The sequence below is a fragment of the Cannabis sativa genome, chromosome 3 (assembly GCF_029168945.1).
Source record: "Cannabis sativa cultivar Pink pepper isolate KNU-18-1 chromosome 3, ASM2916894v1, whole genome shotgun sequence".
NCBI classification, from domain to species: Eukaryota; Viridiplantae; Streptophyta; class Magnoliopsida; order Rosales; family Cannabaceae; genus Cannabis; species Cannabis sativa.
The window spans coordinates 32938267-32957183 of NC_083603.1; the positions used below are offsets into that span (position 1 = coordinate 32938267).

Consider the following 18917-nt stretch of genomic DNA (forward strand, 5'->3'; position numbering starts at 1 on the left):
CAAGTTGAAAAAGTTCATCCATTTGTGCAAGCACAACTAGATCAACTTAAAACATGGTACAAGGTCTGACCGGCCCAAAACTCACTAATCTCAAACTTGACCGGGCACGCAGATCACCCTTCTCCCCTGAGATTGAAGTCCTCGAATCACCCCTAAAGTTCAAAATGCCAACCTAGAAAATATATGACTTTTTCGGTGACTTTTTCGGTGCCAATGACTTTTCCGGCAAAACTTATTGTTGTTTTACAAATATGAGATTTTTACTTTTTTTTTTTACAAAAATATGGCATAAAAAAACCCATATAAATGTAAAAAAAAAAAAAATAAACCCATAACCCAACCCTATAGTCTTATTTATTTATGCCATAAAAAACTAAAAGTAAACTATGTATTCAATTCCCATATTTATCAAAATTTCTTATTTTTATTAGAAAAAAAAAGTAGTTAGTTAGAAGACATGAGAAGCGACACGTGGGACAGAACCCTTAAATGAAGGAGCCATTCGTCCCTTTTCTCCCTCCAAAAAAACCAGACACGTGACCATAAACAGACGAGAGCGATAGCCAGTTACCGAGTTCGCTCACCTCAACTCGCTACAACTCGGAACCTTACAAATTACAATATACAACTTATAGAGGACCAACAATCTTCGTCAAACCCTATACAATCGCTCTTATGGCGGATCACACCTTCAATCTCGAGCCTCGAAGGTACATAACAAGCATAAATAATTTTGTAAGAGATGATACATGTACATACATTACATATTCATTGTAACAATTTAATTTTATTTCTAGTTTACAAAAAAAAATGGAAATATGGGTTTGCAGTTTGTTGGGTTTCTCCACGTGACCCCTAAATTCTTGCATGGCCTTTTGACAAATTCTAGTCCTAGATTGTTATCGTCATTCCACATTATTGGGTCAATTGTTTGCTGTTTTTGGCTCTCTCTATAGCAAGACATTGTTCATTTCAAACCAGGATCTTGTTTGTCAATTGGGTTTTCAATTTGATTTTGTTTTGTGTTGATGATTAGTGTGAGTGATGTAAAATGTGGTACAAGAGTAAAGGATTTAGACTTCTGAGTCTGGTTTCATGAGAGTGAGAGAGCTATGGGAAGTGGAGCTGTAAATATTTTTGAGCTATGTTGTTGTCCTTGTTGAGTAACCGCTCGTTGGAAGTTGATTCCAGGTTTGTGAAAAAAAGAAATAGAGAGCTTTCTTTGCGTTTGATAATTTTCCCTTATTTTTGGGATCACAGGAAACATTTATATTTTGCTTAATTGCACTTTCATGAATTTTAATTCGAATTTCTCTTATGAGATCTTCGAGTTCAGTGAGATTTGTCATCATTTCTTTGTCTTTTTTAGATTCTTATAAGTTTGATACCATCAGGGATTCTTATGGATTTGCCTTGAGACCTCAGCACACACAACGATACAGAGAGTATGCTAATATTTACAAGGTATCCGCTATTTGAATTGTTAATAGTGGGACTCTGTCCGGTGTAATTGATATGATCTCAACTCTTCATAAATGAATGTTTTATAGGAATATTTTTATTTTCAGATAAGTGAGATGGTTTGTGACAATATGATAAATAATTATTCCATCAATTGGAGCTTATTATTTTGATAAGATTATATGTTTGTGCTTGAAATATTGACAACTAAAAGAAACAGAACATAAAATGAGGATATAATTACATTAGGTTGGTCTGGCTTAACACTGTCTTTGTGATATTAGGAGGAGGAAGGGGAAAGATCGAATAGATGGAAGGACTTCCTTGAACAGCTGGCAAGCCATTCTCAACCTTGCTCTTCAGATAAAGAACATAACGAGGCATCACAGGCAAACTCGACTGAGACAAAAGTAGAAATAATCTCAGAGAGGCTTGGGAAAGGAGACGATGCAAGTGACAGAAAATTGATTACTAATGATGATACTTCATCAGAAGGTGACCTCAAAAGTGAGGTGCAACTTTCAAATGAAACTAAACCAAGGAAGGTTCACACATGGGCTCAAATTCGATCATCCCTTGGTGTTATAGAAGATATTATGGGCTCTCGTGTTAAGAAGAAGAAGAAGAAGGATATAAAAGATGAACTAATAATTGTTGCAGGAGAAAATGAACTTCAATTTATCGACAGGACAGGTTCTTTGAAAAATTCAGACAAAATTAAGGAAGACGTCTCTGTAAATGATGTCTTGAATGACACTGTGAATGCTACCATTGTGGAGGTTGAAGAGATCTATGAGAAAGCAGATACTGGGGAAGAAGGGATTAGTGTTAATGGGATCCCTCCTGGTGACAGTTCTTTCAGTGAGGAATTTGTTACAGCTGATGGTGATTCAGAGAAACCTGTGAATGATGGAGCTACGGCCAGTGTTGACTGTGATAGGGCAGAAGATGACATTGGAACAGAAAAAATTGCTGAGGGCTGGAATCTTTTTGATCCTATATTTCCCTGGAGAGAAGAACTGGAGTGCCTCGTCCAAGGAGGAGTGCCTAAGGATCTCAGAGGAGAGGTTTAGCTTACACTTTTAGTTTCAAATAATAATTTTTTTTTTTTTTTCGTAAGATTCTAAACAAAGTGCTCTATTTGATATAATCTTACCATCACAGGTATGGCAAGCTTTTGTAGGTGTGAAGGCCCGTCGGGTGGAGAGATACTACGATGATTTACTTGCTCAAGAAAGTAACACTGATAAAGGCAAGGACAGTGATGCCTTATCTGCTGCAGCCAGCAAATGGAAAAGGCAGATTGAGAAGGTCATTTGATGCATGCGCCTTGGACTTTGTCATTTTGATTTGTAGGTGCTGCTTCTTTTGAGCTACATTGTAATTTGGCTCTCTTCCTGTGCTGAATTTGCTTCCAGTGCAGGACATACCACGCACATTTCCAGGTCATCCTGCTTTGGATGAGAATGGTAGAAACTCGTTGAGGCGTTTGCTCTTAGCTTATGCTCGACATAATCCATCTGTTGGATACTGCCAGGTAACGAGGACAAGTTTAGTAAATAATTTGTCAATTGGCCTTGATGAAGCTATCACATTAACTTCTACTCAAATCTTGAAGTTACAATTAACTTTCACCGAGTTGAAAAACTCTATTTATATGATTGATGTTATACATAACGTTCTCTCTCTGCGTGTGGATAATTTTTTATGTTGATGATGCTGCTGACATACATGCAGGCGATGAATTTCTTTGCAGGGATATTACTACTCTTGATGCCTGAGGAAAATGCCTTCTGGTAGGTTTCAAAGGTTATTCTTCTTTATATATAAGATGTAGGGTTGTAGCAATTTTTGAAAAAAAAAAGCCTTAAAATCGTTTTGCAAGATTTGTAGTGGTGCATAATTTGTTTGTTGATTGTGGTCTTCTTTTGTTGTTGTTGTTGTTGTTGTTGGTTTTTTTTTTTTTTTTTTTTTTTTTAAGGGCAGAAACTTGCATTTGTGAAACATATCATCCTTGGAAATAATTATTACTACATGCTTTTAAACACACTCAGTCAGAGATAGAAATGTCCAAACAACATTAACATGATTAGCTTTATGGATATCTTTTTCCAATATGAATATTTCTCAGGACTTTTGTGGGTATACTGGATGACTACTTTGAGGGCTACTATACCGAGGAAATGATAGAATCTCAGGTTTGATATTAACATTCAGAGTTCCTGACCAAGTATGCTGAATTTCTATATGATTTAGGCTATTTTTCAATGCATAAAGCAAAGCCAATGGATAGTATGCTTCAAGAGATTCTAAGCATATAATATATGTTGTTTTCCTTTTATGCGCAGGTGGACCAGCTTGTCTTTGAGGAGTTGATGCGGGAAAGATTTCCGAAATTGGGTGTGTAATTCTAATTATCACATATATATTCCTTTCTTCTTTTTCTAACACGAAACAATGTGGGAAATTTATTCGTTTTTGGCTTCACTTGCAGTTAATCATCTGGATTACTTGGGAGTGCAGGTGGCATGGATCTCTGGACCTTGGTTTCTTTCTATTTTCGTGAATATGATTCCTTGGGAAAGTGGTGAAGATTTTTTGTCTAATCTTTCTCTATATCAAGCTTCATTCTAGCAAGTTACATTCATTCTCATTACTTTGTCAATCTTCAGTTCTCCGTGTATGGGATGTGCTTCTTTATGATGGAAATCGTGTTATGCTATTTAGAACAGCACTTGCACTGATGGAATTATATGGTAATTTCTTACAGGTTAAGATGCATGTACAAAACTTAGTTCATGTATGTTGCTATTGCGATTAAAGCTATGTAACTTTGTTGCTATCTATTCCCGCAGGTCATGCATTAATTACAACAAAAGATGCGGGAGATGCTACTACTTTGTTGCAATCCCTTGCAGGCTCGACATTTGACAGCAGTCAGCTAGTTTTGACTGCTTGCATGGGTTTTCTGGCTATAACAGAAGCTAGGTTGGAAGAGTTGAGAGAAAAGCATCGGCCAGCTGTATTATCAATAGTTGAGGAAAGATCAAGAAAAGGTCGGGTTTGGAAGGATTCCAAAGGGCTGGCAACTAAACTTTACAGCTTTAAGCATGATCCTGCATCACTGATAGAGGAGAAAAAGACCAACATAGGAGGTGAGACTGTAAAGGGAGATAAATCTCATCTAGAGCCTCACTCTGCTAATCTCAACAATTTGCTTGATAACATAGCTGTAGATCCAGAAGTGGATTCTCTACCAGATCTCCAAGAACAGGTAGTCATCTCATCTTTTTCTCGGCAAAGAAATGTATGTTTTATTTATCTTTTTATTTTGTATATCTGTGTAGTTGAAAACTTCAAAACGTGGCATCACTCTAATTAACTAGAAAGGTTATTTACTGCAGATTTTTGTTTCATAATCGCTGTTTCCATTATAATTTTCAACTGAATTGCATATGGTGAGTCTATGACTAGGTGATTCATGGTCATGCCAATAGAACTTTGCTCTAAGAATAGATCTCAAATGAATTGTATGCTCCCTTGTCTTAATAATTCATAAATGACATGAACATTGAGGGTTGTTGAGGGCATATCAATTCTTCTTACCAGGGCACCTGCCATCTTTGTTAGCACAATCATTGTAGGTTGCAGGGGCACACCAACACTTCTCACCAGGATCTCTGCAATCTCTGAGTGGCTTTTATATTACTTAGCTTAAATTTTTCATTGATATTTACTATCTATAGCATGCCATAGATGGTAAATTATCACGCATCCATTTGTGGTGCCATTAGTCTTCCAATCATAGATTTGAAAGTGATTCTAGATTGATGGAACTTAACTTCGTAGTTGACAAAAGGAAGCAATTTATGTATGAGCAGGTGGTCTGGTTGAAGGTTGAGTTATGCAGGTTGCTGGAGGAAAAAAGATATGCAGTACTCAGGTTAGTTAATATGTTACAAGCTTAGGGTTAAATTTTCTCTGGAGAAGAATTTCAGATTCGTTTCTTCATGTTCCATGTTTCATGGAGACAGTAGTTAAGGAAAAACATGTGAAGACATGTGAAGCTTTTTGTCCTACCTAATTATGGTTGTTACCTACTTCATCCACATTTTTATTTAGTATTCATGATGTAAATTCTAAAATTTTACAAAATTCTTTTTATGCTACTTTCTATTTTTCTTTTATTTGATTTCTTTCTTTGCCATTACATTACAAGTGTGTATTTTTCTTTTATTTCATTATCAACCAAGCATGTTAACTGTAGCTTCAATGTATATCTATATGTGTATCTGTGCTGATAGTTGGCCCTAGTGATATTAACTATCAAGGAGTATAAACATCCATAGGTGATAAGTGGGATCAAGTTTCTATATACTCATCCTAATATTAAAAAATTGGAATCTAATTGACTTGAAAGTAAGCATTGTGATAAACCGCCAATTCGTTATACCTATGCTAGACGACCTCGCTTTAATTGAGATGGCTTATTTATGGAAGTTTATGTTTTGTCTCTGCTTTATGATTTATTTTGAATTATTTGTTTTTGTTAGTGGTCTCAGCTTTGTTTGGAAAGTTTAGGTGCTGTTTGGTAACACTTTTGTTTTTTAATTTTTTAATTACAAAATGAAAGTAAAATTTTTGTTTTTAAAAAATTTATTTTTGAAAAACAAAAAAATGCGTTTTATAACCACTTTTGTTTTTCAATTTTATAAACAGAAAACAAAAGTGTGTTCTGTAAAGTTTATTTTTATTTTTATTTTTTGATTTTATTTAAGTTGGGTCTAGGTCCGGGGTCGGATTCGGGTTCAAGTCAAAAGCCGGGTTCAGCGCCAGGGTTGTGGGGAGGGGATTTGGGTCCGGGTCTGGTCGTAATCTAAAAGATTGATTAAGAAAAAAAAAACTGTTTAAAAAAATATTGAAAGTGATTTTTTTTTGTTTTTAAAATTTTAATTTCTAATTATAAAATTGAAAAGTAAACACAGTTTTATAGAACATGTTTTTGAAAAATATTTTCACTTTTCGACTTTTAAAAACAGAAAACTGATTAAAAAAGTGTTACCAAACGCCACCTTAGGGAATTAAAATAGAGAGGAGAGTGTGAGAAGGGGTCATGTTTTTGATTTGTAATTGAGTGGTAGCTCTTGGAGAAAAACCAGGTCTCTCGAATATCCTGGGCATTTTACTTTTTCAAGAAAATCTCTCTATTTCCCTCCATATTTCTTTATGTATTTTTCTGGTTTTGACTTTATACACTGCTGGTGTGTGTATCACAGTTTATGGTTCTCTGTTTTTCCAGAGCAGAGGAGCTGGAGACAGCATTTATGGAGATGGTCAAGCATGATAATCGACGACAATTGAGTGCAAGGGTAATTTTTTTTCTTTAAAAAAAATAAATAAAAAAAGAACTACAAGGATATTCCTATCATTGATCTATATCAGTTTTGTGAAGTCCTACTGAAGAACATTTTGTTCTAGTGTAGATCAAATATACTTAGATATATTGTGGTTCTCATTCCTGACAGCTTTCCTAAATGCTTTAATTCCTTTCTTTGTGAACTCTAACAGGTCCTTTACATCTATAAACTTGCTGCTTAATAAATATGTTCTTATGTCACCTTTTTAACTGCTTTTCCATCTTTTTCATACATGTAAATTGTAATGTTGAATTAATTATTGAATGTCCAGTCTCTGAAGCTCAAAACACATAGAAGGAGGTATTTTTTTTCATTTGAACAAAGTGCTTTCTTTGGTTATCAAGCAACAATTTTGTTCACAAGCACCTATTGGCTAAAGATTAGATTACTTCAATAACGTCATTATATTAGGTGGCAATATTCTTACATACTTGTACTAAGAAAGGTCTTTTTTTTTTATTATCATTATTCAGGCAATATTAGTTTCTATACTTTTTTCTATTCTCATGTGCGTGTCTTCACTTACACTTTTGCAGGTTGAGCAATTGGAGCAAGAAGTTGCCCTCCTACATCAAGCCCTCTCTGATAAGAAAGAACAAGAAGCTGCAATGCTCAAGGTTTTATCTGCTTCAGTTTCTAGGAAATGTTCTGTGTTTTTTTCCTGCCTATAAATTTTATGGGTTGTACATATAATAGGTCTTGATGCGGGTGGAACAAGAGCAAAAGGTAACCGAAGATGCTCGAATAATTGCAGAGCGGGATGCAGCTGCTCAGACATATGCAGTACATGTGCTTCAGGTTTTGTTTTGTACTGGGATATCTTGGTTATTTAAGATGATCACTGGCTGCCGTGTTTCTCTGTTTCATTGTTTTATTCTTGCTTTATGAACCAATTTTTATTGTTACTACTATATATAGTCAATGTTATACCTGTTTTTCAAGGTAATACTGTTATACAGGAAAAATATGAAAAGGCTGTGGCTTCACTTGCTGAAATGGAGAAAAGGGTTGTAATGGCAGAATCATTGTTGGAGGCTACACTGCAATACCAAACTGGCCAAGTTAAAGCACATTGTTCTCCACGGTACATCTGTACATGAAAATTGATTTAGTATCTTTTATTCCCCTTTGTTTCTTTTCTTACCCTTTTCTAGGCCAAATCATCTTATGGGTGTGGACTTGAGATTGATTTTGATAAAAGTATCTATGTGGGTTGGGGAGGCGATGTTTACTATAGTCCCTGTCGAAGACCTTCAATTAAAATACTGAACTTTTTTTAAAGAGATAAATCTACCCAAATGTGTAAATGATCTTAGCTTCCATTTTTTAATGTACATGCCATATCCTTCTAGTTCAAATCTTTAGTTCTTTATTCGATGACTTGACACGGCTGTCTGCCATTCTAGGTCTGTGGGAAATCAAGCAACCACTCAGGAGAACACAAGAAGGGGTATTTTGCCATTTGCACTTGGTTGGCGCGACAGAAATAAGGTAATTGTGATCTTTCAGTGAGTCTTGTTAGTCCTATGAAAAAGGCGTATTTTTATGTTTCCAAACAATTTGAAGGAAGTATTTTACCACTAGATATAATTCCCCTTTGTAAAGAAGATATGTAATAGCCCATATTCATGCTCCTTTGACCTTGCCATTTCTCCAAATACATTGTATCAAAAGCTTTGTCAAATTAGAATCCGTTTGTGCATCACAGGGCAAACCATCTAATGCCGAAGAGTCTAGCGAAACTAAATCAACCAATGGAGCAACAGATGTGGTGGGCACTCCTCAGAAGAATACAAGTGAACAAGAGAAGAAAACAAGTGAGCAAGGGCAGTAATGCTGTCTTGTTGAAAGACAGATTGTACTTGATCTGGTTTAACACTTGCCCACTTTTTGTATTGTAAATGTGCATACAACTGGCTTAGGAGCCGATGATATGTATCAATTTAAATTCAAAAGTCACCTTGTTTCTCCCAGGATTTAAAAACTGAAATTCATTGTACATTCAATCATTTTTCTTATGTTTTTTTAATAGATAATAAAGGTGCAGAGATTTTGGTTAAGTAAACTAGCTGACCCTTCTACCAGAAGCTGACATTGGAATTAGTATTACAAAATTTACTTTGGTTCTCCCAGGATTTAAAAATGAAATTCACTGTACATTCAATCAATTTTGTTACCTTTTCAAAAAAAAAAAATCAATTTTCTTATTTGTTTTTTTTAATAAATAATAAAGGTGCAGAGATTTTGGTTAAGCAAACAAGCTGACCCTTCTACCAGAAGCTTAGACATTGGAATTAGTATGTTTTCTTTCATGCTTTTTAGGCTGTATTAAGAGTATTTACAGCTTAAGATGAAGATCGGAAAATCTAGCACATTATGTGTAGCAATAAATAATGTTTTAATCATCAAAATTTACACAACCCTTCATAAAGTTCAATAAAAGGCAGAGCTGTACAACAAAACTCCCAAGGTGAAATCATGTAAAAAAAAAAGACACCTAAGATAGTATAAAGAATGCAAATTTATACAATCAAAAACCACTACTACCCACCTTCTTGGTTTGCATATACATCCAAGACAAAACTAGTAAAAAATTTCATCCCAGCTAAAAAGACAAAAAATGGAGAAGCAAATGTGATTGACATTTTTTTATTCGTATCACAGGAAATTTGCTAACTGTAGAGCGAATGAGATGCAAGTGAGAGAAGCATTCACAAAGGTCTGATCTTTGTATATCATCATCAGCAGCCAGAACCAGTAGTAGGTATTCTTCAAGAGTATGTGGAGTCAATCCTCAAAGCAGTAGGAAGTCTGCATGTATTTCTACATAGCAAAATCACAAAATATTATGTTTTCACATTCACTACCACCATTGTGATTTCTTCTCGCTGTCTCTCTTGGATTTAGGAGTACCGGGCGGAAAACGAGAACTTTGAACTGGTTCAGTATCAGGGTTGTATTTTTGTGTAGCAAGATAAGTCAAAGCAGTGACGACATCAGCTATGACGGGCCGCATATTAGGCTGCTCTTGAACACACATTGCTGCGACAGCAAGAGCTTGGTACAATCCTCTTGCAGGATATTGACCTTGGAGCATGGGATCTGCCATTTGCGAAAACTTCCTCCGGTCTTTAAACAAGGGTCTTGCCTGCAAGTAACCATGTGAGCCAAGAGGAACAACATCTTCATTACTAAAGAAATAGTTAAAGCTAAATTTGGCACAACATCTCATAACAGTCATTCTTATTACATGTTTAGTTCCTCAGAAGAATATTATCCACTAAATGGGGTTTTCTTACCCAAGCAACCAAGTTCTGCTCTCCTGTAGCTCTTGAATTGTCAATTGCTTTCCTGCCTGTAATAATTTCCAGAAGAACTACCCCAAAACTATATACGTCTGATTTCAAAGTCAACTGACCAGTCATTGCATACTCAGGAGCACAATAGCCATAGGTTCCCATTACCCTTGTTGACACATGAGTGTTATCCCCAACAGGCCCGAGTTTTGCCAAGCCAAAATCAGAAAGCTTAGGATGGTACCCTTGATCCAGCAAAATATTGGAGCATTTCAGATCTCTGTATATAACAGGAGGGCTAGCTTTGTCATGTAAATATTCCAATCCTTTTGCTGCCCCGGCTGCAATTTTCATTCTTGTATTCCAGTCGAGTCGTTTCTTTCCTGGTGTAATGTCTGCAAAGTAAGCTTATGAAACTTTAGCATGTGCAAAAGAATAAATAGACAAATGAGGTTAAGAAATGGACAAAATGAAATAGATACCATGTAAATGGTCTTCCAAAGATCCTAGGGACATATATTCATAAACAAGAAGCCTTTGATCACCATCAGCACAATAACCAGTAAGGTTAACAAGGTTAGGGTGATGAAGAAGACTTAACATCAAAACTTCAACCAGGAATTCCCTGTTCCCCTGCAAGCCGTTACGATCAAGTTGCTTGATTGCAACAACCTATACAAAACACACAAAATAACAGAATCCACAGTCAGCTTGCAATACAAACACCGCCCAAAAATGACTCAAATTAAGGTAAACTGAGATAACTATGCCATAACTGGTGGCCATAACTGGTGGCCTCTGTAAATAAATTGGACCAAAACTCAGAAGATGAAAAGCATGAAAAAAAAACATATATTGACAAATTAAGAAGGTAAATTAGCGTCTTAGTTTTTTTCATAAAATGGTAACCGTATTATTGCATTGGACTAACCTGGTTAGTGCTTTCTAAACGCCCTTTGTATACTCGACCAAAACCTCCCTCACCCAAGAGACATTCTGCCCTAAAATTTCTAGTTGCAGCTGCCAACTCACGGAATGTAAACGTCTGTGCTGCAATGTGATCGGATCCTCCATTGCTGGAAGGCTCCTTCTCATTTATGGACGGAGTTGTGTTGTAATTACCTGAGATTGAATAAGTGAGACAATGAAATGATTGAGAGCCAAATGAAGTTTGGTTTTGCATTTATTTAGATAATCAATTTTCATAACAGGGAAAGTACAACCACAAAACCAAAATGATGGTGGAATTGTTCGTTGACAATGGAAATCAGACAATAACAAACGCACACTTGAATTACAAAATTTAGGTACTCATCAGATTTCCAAAGAACAAGAAAACATGGAATAATTTCCTCACCTTTACCATTATGGTTCAAAATCACACACCAGTTCTATTAAGATCCAACTACTAACTCACAAATAGAGTAAGGTAAGTTCTACCATGTACTGCTACTATGAGTATACCTATTGAGTAAACTCGAATGGATTAAGTTTTCGTATGAAATAATGAGGTTTAAAAAATTAAACGAAACCCAGATACCAAAAGGGGAAAGAGATTATAATTTCCCATGAGGTATTATTGACAAACATGTCAAAGGCATTAAAAATTAATACAGTGAAAAAACGAAACAAATGAATCTCTTAGTTCTGATCAATATACAAAAAAACCCAGATACCAAAAACAATAAAGAACCCCATATCTTCATTATTCGAGAAAAACCAGAACCAAACAGAAAAAGGGTAATTTATTAATCACTATAATGAATGGAACCTGTAATCAGTATCAAGCTTTATCGACCTATTATTCAAAAAGAGAAGAAAAATAATAACAAAAAACAAAAAAATAACATGGATAGAGATATCAAAGATTACCTGAAGGGGGTTTGATCTGATCAACTGGGTTTTCCTGCTGATTTATCTTCTTCTTCTTGGTCTTAGCTTTACTGTTTGATTTTCCAGAGCAGGGAATCCAACCCATCTTTTATTTTTATTTGTTAATTTATTATATATTTTTTTCTCTTTCTTATAGAATAAGAAGAAGGAAGATACAAAAGGAAAGAGTAATCTTTCTTATGGGAAAGATAAAAGAAAGAATCAAAGTGTGAAACTCTTCAACCGAACCAATAGCAGACCCAACACGAGCCAGACCAGTGATAGAGTTGTTGTTGTGGCACTTGTCTTGGAAAATTTTGCCTCTTCTCTATTTTTTATTTTTTGTTTTTTAATTTAATATTATTATTATTATTTAGAGTAACTTCTAACGTTTTTACTTTTTTTAAAATTATTCATTACTTTCACTTGAATGATGAAATTCTTTCCTTTCAAAATATAAAATAAAAAAGAGAGAATGATTAAATTCCTTTAATTCAAATGTTTGATGTTATGTTACCCCAAAAAATTGCATTATTACTGATTTAGATCACTTGGGGGTTAATGATTTTAGTAAAAAAAAAAAAGGTTATACTGTTACCATATTATATTGTCTAATTTTTCTGTTTTTAATATTTGATGGAATCATTTATTCTGTTTTGTGTAGGATAAATACATAAATAATGTGTATTTTAGTAATTTATTTTAACTTAAAAACTATTTATCAAAGAATTATGTGGAGAATTTTCACAGGCATACACTACATACTAATTTTTCAGTAATGGTAGAAGAGGGGAAAAAAAGAAAATAGTGAATTGCTTTTTAAAGGGAAAAGAAACGGCATCGTTTTGAATAACATAAATGGGCTAATGATTGTACAATGGGCCTCCCATAAATTATGAGCTGGATATTACCATTAATGGCCCACAATACATGCGTGTTAAATGGATGGCTAGGATCATTTGGAAGGGCCTAAGGTGTCTCCCAAATCTAACCATAGATTTTCTCTCTGTTTATAAAATATGTATATTATATATCTTTTTTTTTTATTCAAATGTTTATATAGTATATAGTAAAATTTTACAGACAGCTGGGCATATGGACCCTCCATTTTTAACTTTTTGTTCTTATTACGTGACAAATATATAGTAGGAATCACGTTTTAATATAAAATAAAAGTCTCTTTGAATTTTCCAAAAAAAAAAAAGTCTCCTTGAATTGAATTGAAGACATTTTCAACTCCACCAACCCTATCCGTAGTGTTGGTTTTGAAACATTTTTGTTTTTAATTTTTTCCCTTTTTTTTTTACGAGAGGGTTTATTGTGGAATATAATTGAACACACTTTTGAAAAATGACTCCAATTCTTTCTACAAAATATTGAAAACTAACATAATTTCATAATTGAAGCACAACAAAATAGAACAATACATGAAAATAAGCCTAATCAATTTCAGTTCCATTTTAAAACAAGGTTCATGAACCAAAGTAGCTCATCTACTTCACCCATTTTAAACTCAATAAATAAATAAATATCATTTTTCTTTATGTGTATACTTAATTGTTTCTGTATACATGAGACTAGAATGATGACAAACTAGGATAAATATATTTGAAAAAAAATTACTGTATATTAAAAATTTCTATAAATACAACACAGGTTCACTTGTTTTTTTTGTAGTAAAAATTCAAAGAATAAAAGTAGGTATTACATTAAATCATAGCTAAAATAGGACCTTTCCACGTCTCTTCTTTATGCTTCACCAAAGCTAGTTATAATTAATCACAACTAATGATATTTAGTGTTTTATCTAACTTAATTGTTCTACTTCCATACTCGTATTATTTTTCTCGATGAACACAGAAAAATACTAAATATCATTAGTTGTGATTAATTATAACTAGCTTAAAGAGACGTGGAAAGATCCTATTTTAGCTATGATTTAATTAGTTGTTTTGGTAAATGTATTTATAGAAATTTTCAATATACAATAATTTTTTTTTCCAAATATAATTATCCTAGTTTGTCATCATTCTAGTCTCACGTATATAACAATAATAATAATAATAATAATAATAATAATAATAATAATAATAATAATAATAATAATGTTATGAGTTGGCTGGCTAAAGATGTGTTTCAAAAAAAGTCAGTAGTCATGTGGTGTGTCTTAAGGGGCCTTAGTGTGAATCTCAGAAGACACAAGATTTGGAGTAGACTTGATCGGCATGTCATGGTTATGTTTTCCTTCATATGTTGTGATGAATGATTTTGGATCGTCTGATGCTCTTTCCACATGCTTCCTCACATTGCATTTCACACTTGTGCATCTATAATAGCTTCTGCTAACACCACATACACACATAAATACATAAAAATATATGTTAGAAGTAATGGTAAAAACAGACCTTTTCTTCTTTTTACGTTACTATATATTTATATAAATATTTTTGCTTTCCAGACTGAATGTCGAGGAGATTTGACATGATTTCAAGCGTGTCACAAAATTATACTTCACAATAAACTATAAATAAAAAAGGTCAGTGTTGCAGAGTTGCATAAAAAAATGGTGTTTTTGCCACAGTTTTATATGGAACAATAAGTGAAAATATAAGATGTTAACCTTGGATATGGATTGCCCTTTACAACTTTCTGTCCATATTTTCTCCAGCGAAAGCCATCCCCTGAAATGTTTTCTAAATCATTTGAATTTTGCATAACTCGACCTTCTTGAATGCCTTCTCCTCCTGATGTTCCTGCTTCATGTGATTGATTCTCACCTTTCCTGAAAGACGCACAAAAATGTGAAATGCTATACTTATTGGAATACGAATACAGTGACTCAAATTTCTTTCTGAGTATTCTTACAAAAACAAAAAATCTTTTGATTCTCTCCTAAAAAGTCTGGTGCAACAACAATTGTAGCAAGCCTTAATTCCGTGTTAGAATAGGATTAAAATTCTCAATCCATAAGCATGAAATTAATCAAAAGCTTTTAGTACTAATCGTTTCACATAGTATTTGTGAGATTTTGTTTTGTTTTATTTACTTTATTGTCTGTTTCTCGTCTATTTTGCTAATAGTATTCATATTATATCACTTGTGTATATCTTTATCTTTGAAGCACAAGAGAGTTTAGTTTACCTTCTTTTATGTCTTGGTTCATCATCTTCTGCCTCAGGTTCAACACTAAGAGAATCATAAAGTTGAGAAGCTTTTCCTTGACAAGAATGTGCTTGTAATACTCCAACTTCCCCTTCACAACATTCGTTCTTTTCATTGAGTTGACTATGCCATAATTGGTGGTTGGCGTCTAGACTGGGGGTGGTATCAGCCAATGCTGGTGTCACAGATGACGAGTTTCGCTTGGCAGGCTGAGGCTTAGAATGGTTGTGTTCACCCTTGTAGACAATTTCAGCAATCTGCCCATCCAAAGATCTCTCAACTTTCTTTTTCACCGCGCAATTTGGATATGTGCACTTATAGTAACTTCGTGGATACTCGCTCCCTTTCACTTGTTTTTGTCCATATTTTCTCCAATTATATCCATCGTAAGAAGGCCTGTCACTATTTGCTATGGAAGGTAGAGATTGTGGATCCTCATCTTCTTGGTTTTGTGGCAGGGACACAATCTTTGAGGGCACAACCATTGTATTACTTTTAGCTCTTACCGAAGCAATCGGGTTTAGATATGAGCTATGCTGTGAAAGAAAACTCTCTTTATCTTGCTGTGAATGTTGAGCTTGAGAATGTATTTGTTGGAAGCTGTTATTGAAGTTTCCCTAATGATCACAAAATAGAAGTTTTTGACTCTTTTTCAAACTAGGCTCTCCACCCAACATTGTAATATTTGAGAACCAGAAAAATATAACAATTGCTATGAATATATATATATACAAGGAGAAGCCCCTTTATTCTTTAATTGCTTTAATTTGGTTATCAATTTCAATTTGTTTCTTTTTTAAAATATATATCTACATATTTATATATTCACGAAAACCACATAATGAAGTTATATAACTTCATCTGCTTTAAAAACAAAGAAGAAAAATTATGTGCCCGACTATTGGTCAGAGTGTTGCTACCCAACACCACCTTGATATTAATTAATGCAATTAAATATTGAGATCGGACACTAAATTGCACAAATGACAATATATCTGTCTAAGTAATGTTGGTCACCAGTTGTCCCCGGTGCCCCTTAGTAATACCCATTCAAGCTACCATCTTGAGCACAAATGTTTCATTTCTCGATCTAAATGCTAATGAAGATCAGAAGAGGAACTCAAACTAACCATGGTTGCCAAAAGTGAAACGGTTGTCTTGGAAACAACTTTTGCCAATGGTTTGTGCACCACAGTTGATCCTCCATCCGGCTTAGAACAGACTGCAGCGCCACAAATCTCGGCGGCCTGCAAGTCATCAACATCACATCACAGAATCAAAGATAAGAACATGATCTCCATAAAAACTATGATCTAGTTTACCTGAGAAGAAAGCAGATCAGGAGCTGCACCGTGCACCGTTGTTGGCTTAAATCTCACTGTCTTCGGTCTAATGGTAGCAGGAACTGCAGCCTCAGAAGATGTGTTTGAGGGGGAAGTATGAAGGGCACCTGCAACAAGTTCTGAGAATGATCTAAAGCTTGAACAAGACGGCCTTGAAGCAACCGGTTTCGAGATAATCGTCCTCTCTGACTCCTTAACATTCATTCTTACAAGTAGTGATCAAATAGTAGTTCTTGAGCATGGTAATGAAGAACCTCGAAATCCAACCATCTTATACTGAAAGTAATGAAGATGAAGCTGTTTTTGCTTCTTATCCAGGCCTGCAGGATATAAAATCATATTTGAGTCAATACATAGAACACTTGGTGTGCAGATATACATTTTGAGTCAATTAAAGTACTCTAAAAGAGTCACACTAATCAAAATGAAAGTAGTTGAAAGAAATTACTAAACCGTTTTCCTTAAGAACAAATTTACGAACTCTAGATTTTTAGCGTGAAAGAGTTAGGCCAAAAATGGTGGAACTACAAGAGGGAAAAAAAAAGAAAAACAAAGTACGAACAAAAATCAGAATGAAATGATAAAATAGTAATGTTTTATCTTTCATCAACATATTAAAATATACATATAGAAAAACCAACAAATGACAACTCCTTGAGTCACTGAAACCACCATAAATGTCTCTCTGAGTGAGTTCACATGGGAAACTAGATGAAAAGCCAAAGAATTTTCTACTAATATGCATAAACAAACAAAGCTAGAAGAAGAAGAAGAGTATTTAGTAGAAGATTATCAAAAAAATCCAGAAATCTTCAAATGAAATACTGTCTATATTATATGCATATACATGTATCATAACGAAAAGAAAAGTAACATATAAATCCAAGAAGATGAACTTGAAAAGAAAGAATTGCATTACCTTAAACAAAGTTATACATATAAATACAAATAACACAGCGAAATTCTGAGCTACAAACAGCACAACACAAACAATTTTTCTAAAGGTTTTGAAGTTTTTCAATCTTCAGCAGTATACACATATGTGGATAGAGAGGGAGAGACACAGATATTTTTATTTTTATTTTTATAAATTTTAGAAAATAAATATATTTTTCATAATCTATTTTTGGGCAAAATATACACAAGCACTAAAAGCTGACTACAAGGAATCCAGCCATGAAACAACTGTTGAGTAAATTGTAAACCATACTTTACTGTGTTCAATAAAAATAATAATAATAATTTTTATTTTTTTTAAAAAAAAATTAAAGTTCTTTGGACTTTGATAAACACTTTCAGTAAATTTTATTCAATTCTTACTCCTTTTTGTGCCTCATAAAACTGTCGGTGACTTTATCAAACAGCCTTATGTTACTGCCATACCAACTAACTGTCTTTTTTTTTTTTTTTTTTTTTTTTTTTTTTTTGTCTGTCCTTGGACTCTTTGTTTGTTTTTCTTTTTTATTTATTTTTCAAAAAAATATTACAAGATTTCATATTTATCTTATAAATATAATTAATTTATGTATTAATATTCTTAAATTAATTTTTTAAATTATTGATTAGTGTGATTTTAATTTGTTAGACTATTTTAAAGATTATTCATGCATTTAGAGTTTTTTTGGAAGACTTTTAGCATATTTTAGCCGGTGAGGTCAGTTTTATAAGGCGAAGCTTAATTATGAATTTTGATAATTTTAGAAGCAAAACTGAACTTGGAGCTCAACGTGAAAGTTTTAGATCTCGTTCTTAGCTTTCTAGAACATCTTCAATCATCTAATTCTGAGTAATATCGAAAGAGTTGTGGCCAAAATACTATCAGTCGTAACAGTAAGAAATTTTTGAAAAAAAGATAGCGAAAATAAAGATAACTTTTCAAGTCGAGTTGCGATTTTTTCAAAAGATGAGTTATCTTTTCTTTTAGTGAGATATTTCATAAATAAAATCCTAAATCTAAGAGAATTCATCTATCTTGAAACTATAAATACAATCCTAATTTTAAGAGGATTCATCTATCTTTCCTAATACTATAAATATGATCTCTTAGACTACAAATTTAATAATTTAAAAAGCTACAAATTAGAGAGAGAGCAAGGAAGAGACAGAGATCGACTTCGAAGTATTCTTTATTCTAGTTCTTTTCTTCTCCTTCTACTATTATTAAATAGTATGATTTTTATTATAATGTCTTAATCAGAGTAATTTTCTTTTAGTTAAGGGTTATTTCAAAACTCAAGACATGAATTCTTAGTTTCTTTATTGAATGTTAATTTCTAGTTTTCAATATATCAAATTGCTTCTATTATTCTATGTTCAATGCTATGATTATTGTTTTAATCTTATTTGGATGGCTACTAAATTAGATT

General features: G+C 33.6%; 3 protein-coding genes across 4 annotated transcripts; 1 reads left to right on the forward strand and 2 right to left on the reverse strand.

The window, feature by feature from the left end:
- Window positions 1–497: 497 nt before the first annotated feature.
- On the forward strand, window positions 498–8943 carry LOC115709953 (uncharacterized). Of its 2 annotated transcripts, none has more exons than XM_061111857.1 (18): window positions 498–710; window positions 1395–1464; window positions 1746–2528; window positions 2626–2772; window positions 2885–2998; window positions 3199–3257; window positions 3593–3659; window positions 3810–3861; window positions 3956–4048; window positions 4134–4217; window positions 4317–4735; window positions 5343–5404; window positions 6761–6830; window positions 7415–7495; window positions 7575–7676; window positions 7838–7962; window positions 8285–8369; window positions 8587–8943. In XM_061111857.1, the coding sequence occupies exons 1-18, from the start codon at window positions 676–678 to the stop codon at window positions 8710–8712; spliced, it is 2574 nt and encodes an 857-aa protein (XP_060967840.1). In that variant the 5' UTR covers window positions 498–675; the 3' UTR covers window positions 8713–8943. The 2 variants fall into 2 exon arrangements, with proteins under 2 accessions (XP_060967840.1, XP_030494088.1); XM_030638228.2 differs by lacking the exon at window positions 498–710 and adding an exon at window positions 752–1191.
- Window positions 8944–9257: 314 nt separating this feature from the next.
- Window positions 9258–12377, reverse strand: LOC115711536 (probable serine/threonine-protein kinase PBL7). The gene is made up of 5 exons (XM_030639889.2): window positions 12047–12377; window positions 11106–11296; window positions 10657–10846; window positions 10178–10569; window positions 9258–10026 (listed from the first exon to the last, which is right to left on the reverse strand). Exons 1-5 carry the CDS (start codon window positions 12150–12152, stop codon window positions 9742–9744), a joined length of 1164 nt encoding a protein of 387 aa, XP_030495749.1. The 5' UTR covers window positions 12153–12377; the 3' UTR covers window positions 9258–9741.
- A 1043-nt stretch (window positions 12378–13420) lies between these two features.
- LOC115711535 (WRKY transcription factor 44) lies at window positions 13421–17777 on the reverse strand. Its single transcript, XM_030639887.2, has 6 exons — window positions 17471–17777; window positions 16531–16871; window positions 16339–16455; window positions 15188–15825; window positions 14667–14828; window positions 13421–14385 (listed from the first exon to the last, which is right to left on the reverse strand). The coding sequence occupies exons 2-6, from the start codon at window positions 16753–16755 to the stop codon at window positions 14214–14216; spliced, it is 1314 nt and encodes a 437-aa protein (XP_030495747.2). The 5' UTR covers window positions 16756–16871; window positions 17471–17777; the 3' UTR covers window positions 13421–14213.
- Window positions 17778–18917: the final 1140 nt, after the last annotated feature.

Coding starts and splice junctions, on each gene's coding strand:
- LOC115711535 (XM_030639887.2), bottom strand. CDS start 16,755: ATGAATGTTAAGGAGTCAGAGAGGACGATTATCTCGAAACCGGTTGCT. Junction 14,829..15,187: donor GAACCAAGACATAAAAGAAG/GTAAACTAAACT, acceptor TGCGTCTTTCAG/GAAAGGTGAGAATCAATCAC. Junction 14,386..14,666: donor AAGGGCAATCCATATCCAAG/GTTAACATCTTA, acceptor TGGTGTTAGCAG/AAGCTATTATAGATGCACAA.
- LOC115709953 (XM_030638228.2), top strand. CDS start 1,145: ATGTTGTTGTCCTTGTTGAGTAACCGCTCGTTGGAAGTTGATTCCAG. Junction 3,862..3,955: donor GGAAAGATTTCCGAAATTGG/GTGTGTAATTCT, acceptor CTTCACTTGCAG/TTAATCATCTGGATTACTTG. Junction 5,405..6,760: donor AAAAGATATGCAGTACTCAG/GTTAGTTAATAT, acceptor CTGTTTTTCCAG/AGCAGAGGAGCTGGAGACAG.
- LOC115711536 (XM_030639889.2), bottom strand. CDS start 12,152: ATGGGTTGGATTCCCTGCTCTGGAAAATCAAACAGTAAAGCTAAGACC. Junction 11,297..12,046: donor TCAGATCAAACCCCCTTCAG/GTAATCTTTGAT, acceptor ATTCAATCTCAG/GTAATTACAACACAACTCCG. Junction 10,570..10,656: donor TTTGGAAGACCATTTACATG/GTATCTATTTCA, acceptor CTTACTTTGCAG/ACATTACACCAGGAAAGAAA.